This window comes from Vanessa atalanta, chromosome 20 (genome assembly GCF_905147765.1).
Source record: "Vanessa atalanta chromosome 20, ilVanAtal1.2, whole genome shotgun sequence".
Taxonomy (NCBI): Eukaryota; Metazoa; Arthropoda; class Insecta; order Lepidoptera; family Nymphalidae; genus Vanessa; species Vanessa atalanta.
Genome location: NC_061890.1, coordinates 5,488,578 through 5,509,282, shown reverse-complemented (window position 1 = coordinate 5,509,282; position 20,705 = coordinate 5,488,578). Strand labels below are relative to the sequence as shown.

Here is a 20,705-nt window from a genome sequence, read left to right as displayed (position 1 = left end):
AAGTAATACACGCACACATTGATAGTTGATAACTTGATACTATGTCAAACGTCGCGGACATTACTTGTGTTAATGTAATATTGCCACATAAAAATACATTTCCCTTTAAATAGAAGTAGATTTTTAAAATTTAAATTACATGTACTTTTATTTTTAAATTATTCGTATTAAATAATTTGAAAATATAAATTAATTGATTGACGGATGACCGATGAACTAACGAGTTGAGAAACTTTTTTTTCAAGTTACTACAGATTGTTAGGATAGACATGTTACAACTTTTTTTATGATGTTTATTAATTCAGAATAAAAATAACACATTAAAATATGAATGAAGAAATTTAAAATAGACTAAGCGTTCAAAGCACTTATGTATAGTCTGTTCCACAATAGGAAAAACCCAAATAAACAACATTTGACGTCAAATTGGCGCAGTATCATTGGTCGAGAGCTTGAATTATCTATGATATTCCTTATGGATTTATGAAAAAATGGCGTTTTGAACGGCAATTAAGCTGTTATCGAAACTTTGGAAGTAAAATTAAAGAGAATATAAGTAGTTAAGTAGAATAGTGCTGTTCTTTAAATAAAATTATATTAATTATAAATTAAGAATTAATAGAAACGACTAAATCAAATATAGACATTACTATAAGCGAGAACAATGCAACGACTAGTAGCTCTAGCGATTTAAGCGATGATAAGGATGGGTAAAACCTCGCTCTTAGCGACTTCCCGATCTCTAAGCATAATATTGTCGGGATCTGGCTGCACGTTAACCGACACGTGTGGTTAAAATAATATATTTAATTATCATAAATGTAAAATTTACTAATATATTATAAATAAAAGAAAAGTAAAAATAAATTATATTTTTTTATAATATCACATTTAAAAGCGGAAAAAAAATTATGACCTTTCTAATTTTAACGTTCTATGTACGTTTGATTATGATGATGATTGTATATTCGTTATTTTAATTAAATTTTATAAATATGGTTTACCAGTCTTCATTTTTTATTGTAATACTCAAATCCAAAATCGATGAAAAAAAACACTTTTTAAGGCATAATAAAATGTGGTCCATGGTTAACATTATTTTAACAGCGTTTTAAAAAAATTTGATAAGCCATAACTCTTGACCCATATTATAAAAACAGAAGAAGACACATGGATCGCGCGGAACATTATATTAACGCCACAAAACCGAAAATGATCTCAAATGCGAATTAAATTTGTCGGTAGTGTGAAATGACGCGACTTGATGTTAATACTTCTAAAGTTTGCCACTTTAATTATAAATCATTGACTTATTAACAAATTGTTAATTATTACATACAATACTGGGAATTTGCCTTCGCCTTTGATTTTGTATTCGCTATTGTTGCTTCACTATAATATTGCGCGCATTTTATATGCCTCTGGTTTATAATGTGAGGGTCTTGAGTTTCTAGAGTGTACTGTTTAAGCCTTAAGGTCTTATACAAATTGGTTGGTGATATTGGAAAATACTATAAAAAAACCAATGGTATTGACTGAACCAACTATACATACCATCGAATGTTATTTTTGTGTAAGGAAAAATCTAAAGGATGATTGAAGTATGTCGCTGTTAAGTTCGATTATTATGTTCCTGAAGACGCAATTAAATTTTATAAGCAACATGAAGTATTGCTAGTTTGACTATTTTTCCCTCTCTCTCTCCCTCTATTTTTCCCTCGAAGCTATTTTTGGTTAGACACAGCTCAAGGATTGGTAGGAAATTTTTAAATTTACCCAACTAAACATTAGATTTATTTGACTTCAGGATCGATTCAGCAGTCAATGTGAAACGAATGTGAAAGGTAACTAACGTAAGGATACCTACTTTATTGATATAATTTACTAATTACATACTTTTCTAAGAAAGATCTTAGTTCATTTGCATTGTTTTTTACTTGAATAATTTGGGCTTAGCAAAAACAATGGTCATGGTCAACGTTTACATCAAGATGTCGCTACAATCGAAAAGGCGCCTTGTCCAAGATATGCTTAAGTCACATTACAAAAGATAACTGGAAAGCTGGCTGCACCAAAAACACTTTCTCTTTTATAATCAAGCATCAATAAATTTCAGCATGTATTTTAATTTGCTCATTTTATTTGACAGCTTAGGTGTTATGGAAAGCAGTGTTTGTTTGTTTCTATTAAGTATGTCAAAATAAGGGTATAGTAATCATACACCACTAGTACTATAACCGACCGACCGAATTCGTAATACAAAACAAACCTGATTTTTTAAAATCTAAATATTATTTATAAAATTGACATGGTTAATAAATTAAAAAGGATAAATTTATATTTTACATAAACAGATATTTGTTTATAAAAAGTTGATTAAAAATAACAAACTTAAAAATATTTAAATTAGAACAATCACATAGTACGCATATAAACTTTAACTCGATACAAAAGACGGTTAAATATTACCAGAAAACATCATTGATATTAATTATTCGTCAAATAAAAATAAGACTTTAAGTCATGATGCTAAAAATCCTTTTTGCATAGCTAAGCTGTTATGACAATAAGTTTATTTTATAAATTAAAAAAAAATATATATACATAATACTTAATGGTCGACAATTATTTACGATTATTAAATCTTTATAAAATATAAGTAGTTTTATTTCAAATCAAATGATGAATAATTTATTTAATATACAAAAAATCAGTTGTAATATTTCTCAACAGCATTTATTGATAACAAAGATATGATATACTTTAACGATAATTAAGATAGAATTACCGATTTTACGTTCACATTTTATTAAACACAGAGTTCTACTATAAAGAAAATATTTCGTTTGCGATCTTTTAAAAACTCCCGCTCTTGTGTTTCATAAATAAACCAATAGGGCATTTAACGTAATACCAACCTTCAGTACATTGCCAGAGTGATTGCTGATCGCATTGTTGGCAGCAGTGTCGACTGTTGCAAATGGTGGATTGCGTTACTTTTTCTCGTGCTCCGTGTAAAATATTTACGTAAAATAGTGCAAATCTTGTGGTGCAGTGTTTCTGACTAATAGAAACATGTCGGAAACACTGCCGAATAACAAAAAACAAGTTCCAAGGCAACTGGTGAGTGTTTATTGTTAGAATTTTACGTATTTAGACCCGGGTGACGCCATGGTGGCTTTATCTGGGATCACGTAAACATGAAATGGTGCATCGCTGCATCGTGTATCGATTTATGTAAGTTATGGGAGTGTGTTAGAAAAAGTATTTTTACAAATATTTCGTAAATGGTGATAATAAATGAGGGTCATCGGACTTGATTTTTTGTGCGATCACGCCGCGAGCAAGTTTAAAACGCGGCGGCCGTATTCATTCGCGCATGCGAGAAGGTGTCAAAATCTATAATAGTTTTGGTGATCGCAGTATTGCGATGTAGCGGTGTTGACAATGAACGACAAGTAAATTGCGCACGGCAACGACGTCGTTATCGTAGCATACCTAGTGGGCATCTGGTAGGGACGAAGGCGTAACCCTCCCGCGGGCTGGCGGAGGACAGGCGGCCAGGGGCGTGCGCGGTACGAACTACGACCACACGTCGAGTCGGCACGTAATCTAGTTTATTACTTAAATAATCTTGTGTCGAACAATTAAAGGCCGACGACGAGGCGAATGTCCAAAACATTGTTTTATTTGCTTACAATGAAAATATTCTAGGGCTACACATTCTCCATATGACTGATTTCTTTGTTTAAAAATTGTAAACTAGAGTACGACAACAGAAAAGTTTTATTGTTAGGCGATCGAATACTTTTCAGCTTTATTTAGCTTATTTCATATTTACATTATTATTCATTAGCCTTGAAATGGCTTATAAAATAACCTACTTAATAAATAGAGTATTTTTTATTTTTGTGTTGTCTACATAATTATATGTAGAGCCATTTTGACAACACAAAAAAATAAATTTGTGTTACACTGTAACACTTACAAAACTAATTTTAAGATTACTTTCAATCACTCTAGAAGTATTATTCGAAATAATTAAACCATTTTGATATAAAAATGTATGAAGTTTTTTAAATTACCTGAAGATGAATCTGAATAAAAAATCCATGAGAATTTCATTCAAAGGTTTTTATGTATTCAAATATTGTATAAAATGATAATTACTGGGATAAGAGTACTTTAGAGATGTAAGGTTACATAAATTATATAAACTGTCCATTAAGTATTGTTTGTTTTTATTCGGAAGTTGAGTATAAAAAACCAAACTAGATGAGAGTATCTGTCCAAAATGCGTTTTCTTGATATATTGTATAAGCATGTTATTTTGCATATTAAAATATAATATTTTTAACAGCGTGAACGTAAGCAGCGGAAACTCTACTCAGATGAATGGGCTCTCGGTGACGATGAAGCAGAGGGTGGTCGAGGATTTTCTCTGGCCGACAAGCTGGAGAGTCCGCGGTTTGAACACACTGGTGCCGTTGTTGAGATGCATGGCACAGACCTCACAGTGTCTTACCTACAAAAAAATGGTTTTACTACTCCATTGCTGTTTAAGGAGAAAATTGGACTGGGGCTAAGGTAAATAATTTGTAAATTTTTACCCGATATATTAAAAATTTTTATACTCATGTTTTTAGGTATTTTCCATAGTATAAAAATTTATGTATGTGGAAAGACCTTATACTAAAATCTATGTGGACTTAGCTATAAAATAGACCAACCTAAGAATAAGATATAATAAATACATCAAATTAAATTTATTTCCTGAAATATCACTGATAACTGTATAACTTTTTTGTTTTAAGCTGGTAAAAGTTTGTACATTCAATTTTGTCTCTACAGTCTACACTGCCATATAAGAGTGATAAATATCGTAATATTCTATTACAATTTATTAACATTTACTATAGATTGCTATTAAAATTATATAAAAAAAAAATTGGAAATAACAATATTTCGTTTTTTTTTAATGTGTTTTTGTCATAGTGACAATTACTGTCATTGTCAAGATCTTGTTGACATATCAATATGGTTTTGAAAATTATATTCAAAATTAAAAATTCCTCACTACAAAACTAGTAATGCTTAGGCATATAATTTTATTATAAAGATGTAGGTAGTGATACTATATAAATCATAAAAAAATATTATATGAACGATTTAATTACAATTTATAGCTTAAATTATTGATAATACACACTTGTCCTAGTTTTTATTCGTTATGTAAAATTGTTTTTATATGCATATCGTGAAATGATTAGTGCTTAGCTGTTTTATTGCTTATCATTTAAGTTTCAAGCGATTCGATGTATTTACAAGACACCACTAGACGCGAATAATCGAAAGTGGAAACTCGATTCAAATGAAATAAAAACTTTTTACATACTCGGAACTTCGGCTACTTAATTGAATGCAATATTGGATTGTGGAAGTTGTTTGTTATTATTGCGTAATGTACCGAATGATAGCAACATTCGATTTTTAAATTTTCTTCATCTCAAAACATGTAGTATACTGTCCATACATTAATTTGCGTATTTTTAAGCTGAAGAGATGATGTTATAGACAAAAAGTTAAACATCAGCCGTACTTTATATATGAACCCGTGAATTTGAATATCAAGGATGGTAAATGTTGTTTGGTTAAAAATAATAAATACCGCAATATGCGTATACAATTAGAAAGTAGAAAAATATGATTAATTGTCGTTTAATAAATTAAATTTCATAGCACAATTTTATTATATATATTACAAAAACACTGTAAAATTATTTAAGTTTTAAATAGTCAGTTTTGGTGTGATTAAACCTAAAAGTCAGGTTAGGAATGGTCCTACCGAAAATAGTATCTGTAAATAATATGTAGTAAACCTAAAATAACAAAAATGGTTATCACTGCAAACACAAAAATATTTTCTTAAAAATATAACTATTGAAATTATATTCAAACATAATAAATAAATTAAATTCAAAAATATAATTAAATTAAACTTAGCTTACATTAAAACTCGACCGTAGACTTAGGTACTCACTATCAAGAATTATATCTTATTGTGCAATACGTAATAAACATTCAATAATTATAGACAGACAAAAGAATATTGCTCACGAATCCAAAAATATTGATCTAGATTTACCGTTTAAGATAAAACAGGAAACATTTCAATATGCTTACTGTGCATGTATTATCTGTGTATGACAAAGTGATTCATTTCTGATCACGTACGCCTAAAGAAGCGTACATTATATTACGATTGTGCTCGCATTTCAGTTCGTGGTGCGATTGTGCAATACATTGCTACTTATAATAAATATTATTTTATTTATATTTGTTAATATATAAATGGCTCAAGTTTATCAACCTTCGATTAATGTCATTATAATTATACCTATTTTTGACATTTACATTTGACAATGACAGTTCACCGAGTAAAAAAGAAAAAAAAAACGAAAAGGAAGTGATTTTAATATAATAAATTTGCATGTTGTGTGACGAAGTTGGAATAGCCGTTTAATTATTTCACGTGTAAACCATCCTTTTGATTAATGTGACATTTAAAATATTCAAAGATTGGGTGTTTTCATTTAACTTATAATTCTTTTGTTAAAATATTATTATATATATTTTTTTTTTTAATATAGTCTATTATCGATTATTATTAATGTAAATAGTAAAATGAATCACGATGTTTATTGTTATCTTTACGAACGGTATTCACTTGTTTATATTTGAAATAATAGTGAAAGCACAAGTTCTTTCAAAGAATGTTGACTACGAAGGTGACTTTCGTTTTCTTTTTTATTTTGTTTGATTACGATAAACACAGGTCTCTGAATTTTACGTCACTCGCGTGAACAGCAGCTGAAGAAGTCCCTTTGTGTTAATTTATTCAAAAAATTAGGCTTAATTGTTAATTACATAAGTCCAAATAAAACTCCATAGATTTGGCTTTTATAAAACGTATTTACCTTAGTTAAGGTAAAAAAATGAGGATTGAAGTCATAATTATAGTTATATATTAAATGTTAATCATTACATAATATAAAGTCGCTTACCGCTGTCTGTTCCTATGTTTACTGCTTAGATCTTTAAAATTACACAACGGATTTTGATGAGGTTTTTTTAAAAGATAGAATGATTCGAGAGAAAAGTTTATATGTATGATACATGCACAATATAGTTGAGAAACACTAATAATTTTAGAGATTCCTGAAGTGATGTCGTAAATAAACATATACCTTAAGAAAGTCCGCGATGGTATATGTCTATCTCTTAGGGATAGTCGCGTTTGTCGCATGCCCCCTTTTTGTTGTTACAGCGGCGACAGAAATATATAATTTGTGAAAATTATAACTGTATTGCGGTTCTTCAGATACAGCCTGGTGACAAACAGACAGACAAACGGACAGCGAAATCTTAGTAATAGAGTCCCGTTATCACCCTTTGGGTACGGAATCCTAAAAAGGACAATATTAATTAATAAAAGGTTTTATTGATATTTATTTATAGCTACACTCAACAGTTGAAATACTCGGAAGAGATCTTGTAATATCAATGTTGGAATGTTATTGATAACACTGCCTATGATACTATTAATCTGTTTTCGTAACTTTTGAACGAGGTGATAAAACTTACCCTCACTTTCCGTCAGATTATAAGATAGGACAAGAACCCGATTTCGTTCACTATCGCTAAAGCCATGTTCCCGCTATTGTTTCGAAATAAACTATTTCTTTTTTTAAATAGAATTAGAACTTTTTCGAATTAATATTGACTTTGACATAATGTACAAAATTGTTTTTGGTTAAAAACACGCGTCAGTATTTTTAACCGACTTCAATAAAGGGGCAGTCTATTAACTGGGGTGTTTTTTTTTAATGTTGGTACCATTACATTTGAAGAAGAATATAAGTCGATTTTTTGTTTACTATACAGTCTGGAAATTTACGGATCACACACGGCGCCATATTAAGTAGTATTATTTGGTAACAATAATATTTAGTAATAAATGAGAGTCATTACATTTATGTAATGTTAGTTCAATGACTTAGACATGTGACGGACAGATGGTATTCACACATTCCAATAGTACCTGTTCCATTTCTGTAATAAATATGACATCGATGTACCTTTATTTTTATTCTAGTTACGCCAACAAATATTTAACAGCTCGGATCGTTTACGTTCCGTCGCCTGTAAAGGTCACGCTATAACTTTTGTTAATCACATTGAATGTAATCTAATGTGTTTCTATAAATAACATTGTTTAATTAATTAATTAAATCTGTTTAGTCTAAAAAAAATGTTTTTGTATACTTAAAAAAATACAAGTAGCTAAATGAAGTTCAAGCTTGTCACGTCAATAGCCTAATTTAAAACTGTTGAAACTGCGATGCCCACTTATATATATATAATACAAATGAAAAGTAGTTTTTTTTTGCTAATATATATATATATATACTTAAAACCTCCTCCGAAACGTACTGCTTCTGGTATTAGCAAAAAAAAAGCGAAATCTCTTTAGTACTACTAAAGAGATAGATTTCATATAGCTTTTTAGTTACCTATTTGAAAATTACTTTCATTTTAGTACAGTACAGTACCGTTTTAGTTACTTTTTGCCAAATGTATCTGTTCTTGTGACCTTGAATTATATACACAAAATTGTAATAGCACACAATTCGATCGATGACGACTTTTGACATTTCATTCGTGTTGATGGTCCGAAAGGGTTAATACCTAGCTCTGTTGATTTTTTTAGATAAAGCGTCTATTTATATTGGAGATTTTATTGTGTACCGGTTAATTCAATTCATAGGGTTCGACATTTTATGCAGCGCTATGAATACGTTCGTTTTATGTATTTCAATTTCATTAAATTGATAGGTTTTTTTGGGGTTTAAAATTACTTCATAAAATCAATATATAATATAATCAATTCAAATAGGCTTTTATAAGCACTTCTGGTTTGAGATGTAGATACACTTTTCATTAATCAAGTAATAATAAGACTTACTAATCGATATATTTTTAAATGAATTATCGTTTTATTAAATATTTAAAGAAACATTCTACTCTAGGGAAAAGCCTTGTTGTAAGTTTTAATGCACTTATTTTAATAATAAGTTACGGCAACGATATACCAGGTTTTTATTTTGTTTACGCCTAGTAAACATAAGCTAAAGCAAAATTGCGCTTCGGACGTGGGTAGGTTTACGGGAATTAACGGTCGAGTTGGTACGGCCGGGGAAATGGTACGTGAAAACTTTCAAGTGTTTATTGATTAAACTATTTCGAAATTACTTAAATATATTGGTGGTATCAAAGAATATACCAGGGGGACTATTATACTAACTCATTATATCGCAATCAAATTGTAACGTCATTGCTGCCCTTAAGTCCTTTCGTTCGGTTCGATCGAAGTTGTTTCAGAAAATTAATGGGGAATGTATCGTATAATATTTATAACTTAGTATAATTGTCCCATGTGTAAGTCGGTTTTAATATTCAGTAACGACTCTCGCCAATATTTTTACATCTACACGTGAATGCCTTGTATTGTAATGTTCCAGTTTTAATGACAAGTGACCCAGTGCAATTGAAAGCACGTATAACATCTTAGATACCTTAGTTGGAATGGTTTATGCAATGGTTATCACAATGCCAAAGGCTAAACTTAGCTGTAGTCATTTATAAAGTCGCTCTGCAAACACATGTTCATGATAATAATAATTCACTTTATCGTACACCAAGACTAAACAGTTACAACAAAATATAGCACGGTACTAGCAACTGTGTTATCTCTTTCAGGCAATCTTGGGCTATACGATATTATCCTAACGAAATTAATACTATTTATATAATTCGAGATTTAAATCGATCTTAGATGTGAACCAATTAAAATATCGATCTTCAATCTGCGTGCCAATAACTAAATTGAACTGTCACACCATTGCTGAACTATACATATGTGTCGAAGTTTTATTCGATATCCTTTGATGTTATGCGATCCTAGTACATAAGAACGAAAATATTTCATTATGAAAAGTATATTTTAATTTAACGTATATAAATAATATTTTCTTTTTCGTCGTCGATATCGTCCGATAGATTTTTGATATGACTAAACTAAAATAAAGTTGTGTTTTTAAAAATATAAAAAAATCAATTGATTTTACTAACACACTTTTTTCTGAATTTTATTTTAGATTGATTATTATAATTTGGGCCGCCAATGACGGTAGCTTACAGTTGTTATATGGACGAAGTTATGTCGTGTCGCTAGTTGTGCCACTTGACAGCTACTTTCTTTTATTGATGTCCTGTCGTATACGATAGTCAAAGTAAATATTATAGATCTGATAATTATCGACGAAAGAAACTGTTTGTGTGTAATGGTCACCACCTCCCATTGGCGGAGATATTGGCGCTGTAAGAAATATTAACCGTTCCTTACATCGTCAATGCGACACTTGGAAACTAAGACGTTATCTCCCTTGTGCCTGTAGTTGGCGGGCTACACTGGCTCAATCACCCTCTAAGCCTCTAAACTGTCCAAACACAACAATATAATAAGTATTGCTTTTTGGGCTACCTAGACGTCCTTGCACAAAACCCTATTGTCAAGATTAAATTATTTTCCAAGGTGTAGTTGTTCCATATAAAAATATGAAAACTCCCTAATTATTTAATAACCTTTTGCCTACGAACATTCCTTTACATTCTCTTTAATTCAGGAACAGTAGCAGTTTGGACGTTTTTAAGAATGCATTTGTAAAATCATATTATACATTGTCCTACAAAGTTACCCACTATTCATTCGAGTAATTGTGTTTTTTTATTTATTATTATTAGTATAATAAAGACAAAAGCACATTCACATTTGATTCTATTTTACAAATTTTGCAAAATATCCTTAATTCATACGATAATGGAAGCTTAAATAAAATTTTAAACGCTAGCGAAGTTATAATTTATAGCAATTACATATTCCTGCGCTATGGTCGACTTCTTGTTAGGAGGTCGAGAGTTAAAGTACTGAATATGTAACAAGATTTAAAAGTCATTTCTTTGTTTATTATAACCTTATCGCGGGAAAAAGTCTTTCACAGATAAAATATGCTCATGAGGTACAAATAGAATTAAGAAAAAAAAAAACATTTTCTTTGAGTAGTTGCTCTTTGTTATTGTGTGTAAGTAATACTAGCCGAATGTCAAGGATCATTTGATCAAGATCAAGGTTATGGTTTACTACTACAAATTTTTATTCCCTATTGTGGCAAATATACATTTTTAGCCTAAATTAAGTATAGTCTATTCCAATCGAGGAAGGAATAAAGAAAAACCATTGATTTATGTGTATCAAGCTATTTGATAATAGGTCAGCTATATTGTACACTATTAACAATTCTTGCCTAATATATCTTTATTTATAATACAACACTATTAGATATATCCGTTTTAATTTTTTTCTCAAGTTCCGATAACAGTTTCGACGTTTTGAAATGTATTTTTTTCGCAAAACCATAATGAATACCATAGATTATTCAAGCTCTCGGCCAATGATATCGCGTCAATTCGACGTCGAATGTTGTTTATTTGGTTTTTGTCCTCTTGTGGTTCGAATGGACAACAATATACATGCTTTTTGTACTCAATCCAAACAAATGTAAGTTAGTGAAATATAAAAAATCTTTGTTATAATTTCTTGCTTTCCACTCTCACTGTATTTTATATCTTATTATACTGTAACATTCAACTCTTTGCGACGCATATTTCACACACATTTTAGTCACTTTAGAAAAATTTGATCATTATTATCGAACAATAAAAATTCTTATTGTAATATTACATTAAACTTTTGTAATATAAGAAATAACTAATCTCGTTTGAAAATGTGGACATGATTATAGAAATTTTAAATTACAGCATTTAAAAAGCACAATGTGGTAATTACTGAAAATTTAAAGGTCGTAAATCGTAAATCGCGATTTTGATATCGTCATTTGTAATGTAAATATATTTTCTTAAATAATATTGATTCTCAGTTGTATATGAAGTTAACGAAAATTAGTTTAACTCGGAGCTGATAAGCTCGATCTTATCAATCAGTGTGATTGTACCTTAATACTCGTGCAAATCCCTCGTGTTCGATTGTACGTGTGTTACGAATTCACTTGTTCACAAATCAGGTCAAATTATGTTTGTTTAGGTAACACTACATCACGGTAATATTACATAGTATTCATGAACAAGAATAATAGATAATTTACTTTGTTGTTATTTACTATCTATTTACTGGTTTATATCGGAGCGTGAACGTATGAACCATTTCATATAATTTTAATTTTATGTATAAGTCAATTTAGTGATCTCTGGTCGACCTTTGATTACCTAATTATTTGTATTGATTTCAAATCTCTATAGCTTTGAATATTGACTCTAACTGAACCTGCGGCTTTACCCTCGTGAAATGTATAAAACTTTACCTATATCACACATTTTACTTCCTCGAGGGGTGAATTAAAAGAAGTAGCCTATCCTTTCCGGAGACTCATACTATCTCTACACCAAATTTAATCTAAATTAGTTCAGCGCTTTAAGCGTGAAGAGGTAATAGACAGAATTATATTCGCATTTATAATTATACTAGTTGTCACCCGCAACTTCGCTCGCGTTTTACGCATCTGTTATCAGGAGTTATTCATAAAAATGTAGCCTATGTTCTCGCTTATGGTTCATACAAAATTTCATCGAATTCGGTTCAGTGTTATGACAGTGAATGAGTAACAGAGAGACTTTCGTATTTATAATGCATTACATTATTAGCTCTTTATAGTTTTTTGTCAGTTGAAGAAGCTTGTATATGAAGATAAACTTGTCTAACGTATTTTGTAAGACAATATTTTACGCGGCTTATGGCATTTACAAACATTTACAGATTCAAACAGACATCCTTGCAAAATGTTGTGTAATACTGCTGACTAGAAAGATGAAAGATTGACTTGGACATGTTTGCATTTTTAAATTAAATCTTTTTGGAGAAGTTTTATTAAGTAAAATTATAAATAATTATATTATTTACACTTTTGGTGTAATGGTTAAAAAATATTAAATATAAAACAAAAGTTATTTTTTTCAGTAATTGGTAATAATCTTTACGCCCATATTTCGTATGATTTTTATGACATTGTTGTTTTTTTTTAATTTAAATTATCCTATAATCATCTTCATAAATAATTTGAGCTAATATATGACATTAATTACTTTAATCACTGATACTCATTGGTCTTAGTGATAGAGCTGATGATTCCGCTCCAATGATGTTTACGCTAAGGGAGACTGCATCAAAAGTAACCGACCTCAGTCTTATTTCAGTTCTTGGATAATACTACAGTTTGTCTCTATTTTATGTTATGACGCCTTTTCGCGTTCTTTGAAGCCTTCCGTCTGATAAGGTTTTGTCTAAATTTTTTTTTACCTATTAAGATTTAAATTTGCAATGTAATTTCAATTATGAATGCTTCTTACATTTCTCTTCAATGAACCGGTTAGTTATTTTATAATATTAAATATTAATTTTTTCGCTAACTACGAAAAATGATTTGATACGAACAATTTATTATGATTATAAAAATGTCGGGTAAAATTCCTATGTTTTCTAGTGGAATATACTTTTTAAAATTGCATATAATGTGTTTTTCTCGCTTTTAAAATCTAAATCGTTGCAAATCATATTAGGTGATGCAGGCCGGATATTTTATATACTGCTACGCAGCGCTTCGGCCATCAAGCCTTTTCCCGGAATTACCGTGTCCGAGAGAGATGCAATTATGCCCGCCTGCCGATAGATACCGCCCTATATGTAGTTTTATGTCACGTAGCTCGAAGTTGGAATGATTGACGTAATCACTATGATTATGTCAATAATTTTTTTCATTATAATTGTCGTACTTAAAAAAAATCTAATTACTTTTGATACTTTATCCAGAGATAATAGATTTTAAGTTCTTATGCATATTTTTTTTGGGTTTATAACAAATATCAATACCTAAATCATAAAATTATGCGACTCGGCCATCAGATTAATCTGGTGGCCGAGTCCTCTCTTTCTTCTCTTAAGAGGAGTTTAATAAAGGGAAATAAATAAGGCGCTACACGGTGATAAGTGATCACCTTTGCACATAAGCAATGGTACTGTGAGAAATATTAATAACTAAAAAACTTCAAAGTTGGTGGTTAATCCAATCGAGGGAGTTATAAGAATATTCTCTATATATATATTTAATGTATGTATTATACAAATAAAGTAAAACCTTTGAATCTTCATTTAGAAAAAAAATTGAATGAAAAACGAACTTGTGGAAATTTATCTCTACTAAGAAACTCAAGCATTTATCAATCCAAAAGCCAGACTAAATTTGTATTTTCATTACAATATCAGCAACATTTTTATAAGTAGTTGAATATTGTGTGTGTATCTAAGTGCTCAAATGGAAAATTAATAGTGTGGTCGGACTGTACGTGCAGTTCAGTTAGGGCTGCCAAGTCTTGAAACCCAATATTCATGATTCAGGACAGACCAGCAAGTTTAACTGGGCGTTAGGGTAAATGACCGGAAATTACTGAGGATTTTGCAATGTAGTAGTATTACTTTATTTTTAAATGTAACAATATTTTCATTAAATCTTAGAATAGTCTTCTTTAATACTGATGTACCAATAATAAAATGATATGAATCAGTCTTCTTGATTTTTATGAAATTTAAAGCCTAACTGTATCTGGCTTTATCCGGATACCTGGTAACCCTAAGTTCAGAGTAGATCATTTCTTAATCAAGTATTTCAGAGATACTATACCTGTCTATTTGTTCACTTAAATTTTGGCGATCTATGGAAGTTTTATTCGAAATATATTGTTTGGTAAAATGTATATTGTTATAACATGACATGACGCCGTTAGGTCTGACTGTATTAACCGTAAAATGACTATTCTTATCATTGACCATTTAGCTCCTACTATTAAATCTGTCTTCGATTTTATGATATCTTGCACTTTTAATCTGTAAAGACTCAAATAATTCTACTCAAACAACACCTAAAATGTCAAATACTTATTGATATTTTATGTACAGTTTTTACGGTTTTTCTATGGAAAACTTCTCAGTAATAGCTCGTAGTCTGGAAGTTGGAAATGTGTACCCGTGCCTCAGCATGTAAAGCTTGGTACTGCGCCTGAACTGTTTCCGGTCGCGTCGGATTTGCCGTCCCATCTGATTTAGATCGCGAGGGATTAGGGAGTGCTCCTGTGTTTATGCACTGTTATATGTCCCGTGTAGTTAGTTGGTCTCTTGAGATTGACCACTGTTGCCGAAATCGGTCAGGGTGACATCATCACTCGAAAACTACCGGCGACGTAAACTCGCTCGAGAACATCACTCGAAACTGTTGTGTAATCAATACCGGTGTTCAGAGGTAGCATATTGTCTCTTCTGTTATTTTCTATATTCTATGCAAAATGATCTCCAAATACACTGAATCCTATCCCAAGAACTCTGACTATATTTATTTATTACACAGATATATTTCGTGTATAAATCAAAGTAGCTTATCTTATGGCCTTAGAGATAAATGTAAGAAAACACAGGTTATTTCCTCGATTTTCAGACGCTTCAGACGCAAAGGTTAGCGACATGAATTCAACAACTAAACCAAATCAAAACAACAAATCCCAATCAAATGTTTTTTCATAACAAATCGAATGATGGGAACCTCGATTGGATTTCAGAATGTCCATTTCCTATTAATTTCACGGCTTACTTGTCGAAAAAAAAGAAACAAAACAAAACGTGAAGCAATGCTGAACGATATTAGAAAAATATCATATATTTATAAATATCATATATATATATGATATAACGCCGTAACGTATATATATATATATATATACGTATACATATACGTATACATATACGTTACGGCCTTACGGCGTTGCTATAGTACGCCAATATTTTTTTTTATAATAATATCGTTTTTTTTTAACAGGCACTGAGTAATTAATTAGGTATATAAGGGTTGAAGTTTTGAAGATAATTACTTAAACTTAGATCAGTTGTCTGAGAGAAAAGTAACAATGAAGCCATAAATGTAGACCATTTGAACCTGGCTACCATGCTTATCGGGTTAAAAGAAAATTATCTACCAATCAGCTACCATTATAAAAATATCATATATATAAACTGACCAATAGAATAATCATCTCAATCATAAATCATCAGTACAGAATACAGATACAACTGGAACATAACGATTAAACAAGATAATAAAAGAAAAAAGAAATTATATATATTTACACTATTATAAACATTTGCTTAAATAATGATTATGGACAACTTTGTCACAATTTTGGCTGTTAATTTAAAGGTTAAACTTTAACAACCACCACCATTCAAATCCACCAGAATTTCATATATCACCTTTAACCGCCCCCCTCAATACGCGATTTTATTTCCATACTGATTCTATCTAGAACGGTAATGTATTTCAATGTTTTATTCTTGTATCAACAAATTATTCCGAGGATTGTTTGTTTTAATAAAATTATTAATGGTGATAATTATTACAAAGAGTGGCCGCATTAAGAGACAGACATTATGTGTTAAGTGCGGTGGATATGCGACAAGTGATTCGCGTCTTCAGAATATGTAGTAAGAGCTGCAAAAGCTTTTATTAAACTAAATATATACCGAAAAGGATTAACAAGATTATGTGTAAATATAATAAATGTATCCAATTTTTAATAATTAACTAATAGCATTACGATAATTAATAAAAAAAAAACGTAAAATTAACAGTGCAATATGGTTTTTTTAACGACTTCTTATTATTATTTTATGGTTTTGTTCATTGACAACTTAAAATAAAATACAGTATAATATTTTATGATAAACTTAAAACTGCAAAACTAAGTTAAAAAATAGCAAAAGCCGCTTTATGATTAGCGTATTTTAATATATCGTATTTTAAAAAATAGGTACAAACTAATTAATTTTTTATCATACTAGTATAACCCATAATGCCATGTGATATATTACTATGAAAATAACGGATATGACTGTTTCATCATCAGTTGATAGCCTTCCCTTAACGAACGACGAAAAACGAAGTCGAACTTACCAGCGCTGACGAATATTATACACAGAGATGACAAATAAGTTGAACTAAAGCTTTGAATACGAAGTTACATTTCATTACGTTTGACAATTGTCAACCGTATAGCTGTTTTTTAATATTTTTATACCTTAAGTAATCTAACAAGCAAATTTTATTCGTGACAAAATATATATTATCAGTCTTAATAATTATATTCAGCTTAAATCAGTGTTATTACAAGCTAGATAGTACTTTCAGTGCGACTACGTGATGAATTATATATTCAAATTAAGCGCGTGAAAATAAAGTTGAGTTGAACAATCTGGATTCGAACTCGCGATTTCCTGTTAAGATTCACGTTTTCCATTCACTGAATCGATTTCGACCTTATGTATTAAAAATGATACGATTGATATGGATAGTCATTATTCGTATTACATATGTACTAGAAGAACTAATATTAAATTTTCTAACCTAATCTATAATAATATTATTAATATGAAAGTAACTCTGTCTGTCTGTTGCTCTTTCACGACCAAACTACTGATACGAATTTATTTAAATTTAGTATGAAGTAAGTTTGAACTCCAACGAAGAACATAGGCTACTTTATTATGGATAACACCTGACGACCAAACCCTGGAACGCGAGCGAAGCCGCGGGCGACATGTACTTTATATATTATTAATAAAAACAATTTTACACATGCACAGCCATTTATGATATGAAGAGAGGATATATAATTTAAAGCAACCGCATAGTTGCAATTGCTCTTTACCCCGAGCAGGTGCAACGCCATGTGCTCCCAGACCGGTTGCTAATAGAGGGCCAATAGCAATCACATTATATATTTGCATTTAAAATATATAATGAATAAACATTTGATATATACATAATAAATACTTTAAATTATTTATAAGTGAATGCTGCAAATCTGTGTACTTGCCTACATTAGTATGGGAATCCATTGCAGTGTTGTCTTCATTGTATTCCCTTGTTGCATGACAGATAGATTGACGAACAAAAATTGTGTTTGCCGATATATTCAATGCAAAAAACCACTAAGAAACCCAATCAAATAAACGAAATATTTTATCGATAACGGTCGAATTGTTCAGACATGACTCGTTTAGAGACGATTTATATTTTAAAATATAAATACATAACACAATACGAATTTGATTATAAAAAAAAAAAAGTTATTTTAAATTTGGAATACTTACTTGTTTCAACATGTTCCGTGAAACATGATTGAAAGTGGAAGTGCATTTATACCTGTACGAGGTAAAACGAAACTTAGAAGTAAAATTCAACGCTACTACTACTAAATTGATCAAGAACAGTCCGTGGAAAAACTATATTGCGTATTTATAGATTTATTGATTGTTTTTTTCACGTAAGTGTAACTTCATACACATACAATCCTCATTTCGTAAAAAGCAATTATTAGCTTGATATATATAATTATGTCTATCATTCTTCTGTATGTATGGATGTAAATTTTTCATAAACAGCTGCACCGATTTTGATGATAATTGTTGTTGAACTGTCTGAAGGTAGTGTTTGTTTTAGATTTGATCTGTTAAGTGGCGTTTCTATAGGACGTCAGGATTATTAAACTAACTAAATAAAGTTATCAAATTAAAATGAAAGATGGGTAAAATTAAAAAAAAAACAGCCAGTTAATAAGTTATATAAGGTTCTGGAGATGATTAATTAAACATTAGCTGTGATTACGTAATCTTTTAATAATCAATTTAAATACATGAAAGATAAATAATAATGAAGCCATTATTAATGTGGGCCATTTAAATTTACCACCTAAATTTATGCTTATCGTGTTCAAAGAAAATTGTCTACCAATAAGATACAGCGAAGCGCGGTGTAGGTTTAGTTTACGAGTGAGACAAATTGTTTTTGTTTAGTTTGTAGGTAACAGTAACTTTTTTATTTAGGAAGGGATTTATGCTGGCTCGTCGGAGTGGGAGCCACTCACTCATCATTTAGAAGTCTGATTAGACTTAGAGTGTCCCTGAAGCTATTTACCATCCATTTAAATATTCGCTCGTCCGATTTCCGATACTAACGAAATGATAAGATTAATGACCTTATTTAGTCATCAAATCATGTCTTTTTTATAATTTAAAATCGTCATATAAACGATTTTTCAATTATCATGGTTAATGAGACGTAAGTTGCGCGGTAAAAAAACGTCTGGAAACTGGGTCGTTCGTTAAGTGTCCTTAAAGTCCAAAAGGGCGTAAGGAAGTAACAAATATCAGAATGTTTACCATCAGGATCCGGTTATTTCAAACTGTTTACCTTATAAACAAGTAAAGGATTTTGTATACCTTAAATCTCATTAATTAAATTCACTTCAGCGTTTCATTGTGCTCCGTCGGCTCTATGTAACTTAAAAGTCAATTGTACAAAATGTTTTGTGCTATACCAATCATAATCATCATCGTAATTATTTAAAACATAAAATTCTACGTTATTATAATATTATATTACATACTAAATCTCTGTCCCGACTTCGTATGGTTAACCCAAAAATTCGTTCTTAAAAGGAGTAAATGTCCTATAGTTTCAGAGATGTCATAATATTCATCATAGGTATTTCGTTGTGCATATTATGAAAACTGCCTTAACGTAAAAGCCTAATAAAAATGATCGCCGTTGAAACTAAAATAAACGTCGAATTCTTTATCGCAACATACTTATGCACATTCTACAGTGATTGGTTTAAATTTTCGTTATTACGTGTTAAAATTCTATTGATTGATAATAAAATATTTCATCTTGCGGTAAATTGTTAATCTGTTGCGGGGTTTGGCTCGGAAGTCCTAATGAAAACTTTGTATACGTCTCACCTCGAACACCGAGAGAGCGCTACTAACGTGAGCGCTTGGTGTAAACTGTGAAGAGACGCTTTAAACTAAATGATGTATAAATATTAATACTCGCTTCATATTATATTTATTTGAATGAAGTTTATAAAAGATTTTGTAAATTGTAATATAAGGGTAGAATGGTATATTAGCAAATTTGAAATATTTTTTTTCTTTGTTTGCAGGGTACCGACCAGCAACTTCACGGTGAACGATGTGCGCATGTGCGTCGGCTCTCGGCGCCTTCTCGACGTTATGGATGTAAACACACAGAAAAACATTGAGATGACTATGAAGGTACTGAAAGATTTCAAACAAAATTGTATTAATATATATTTTTTTTAATATCTCAGCAAACCACGTACAAAGTGCTAAGAACTTCTTTTTTGTAAAAAAACATTTTTTTATTGCGGCTTAATTTATTTTATCTATGTAGGGATTATGTAGTGAAATATATTATATAACTACACCACCCGTTAAGACTAATAACTACCCAGTTGTGTTAATTTTGACTTACAACCAAATACCAAAAATACGCGATAGTGTTCATACAAACGAACATTCTGGATTCATGCTTTGGTTTTATTAAGTTAAGGTCAATTTAAAATAGCAGTAAAACGGTTATTTAAATACTCTGTCAACGTTGTACATATAC

The 20,705-nt window shown here is 30.4% G+C and overlaps 1 protein-coding gene across 2 annotated transcripts in view; it reads left to right on the top strand.

Annotated features, from left to right (window-relative positions):
- Positions 1-2,975: 2,975 nt before the first annotated feature.
- Positions 2,976-20,705, top strand: part of LOC125071735 (jmjC domain-containing histone demethylation protein 1) — a 29,660-nt gene continuing 11,930 nt past the window's right edge. For both annotated transcript variants that reach the window (XM_047682088.1, XM_047682087.1), the window contains exons 1-3: positions 2,976-3,123; positions 4,361-4,587; positions 20,236-20,347. In XM_047682088.1, the coding sequence (XP_047538044.1) occupies positions 3,076-3,123; positions 4,361-4,587; positions 20,236-20,347 (387 nt within the window). In that variant the 5' untranslated portion in view covers positions 2,976-3,075. The remainder of the gene's footprint in view (positions 3,124-4,360; positions 4,588-20,235; positions 20,348-20,705) is intronic.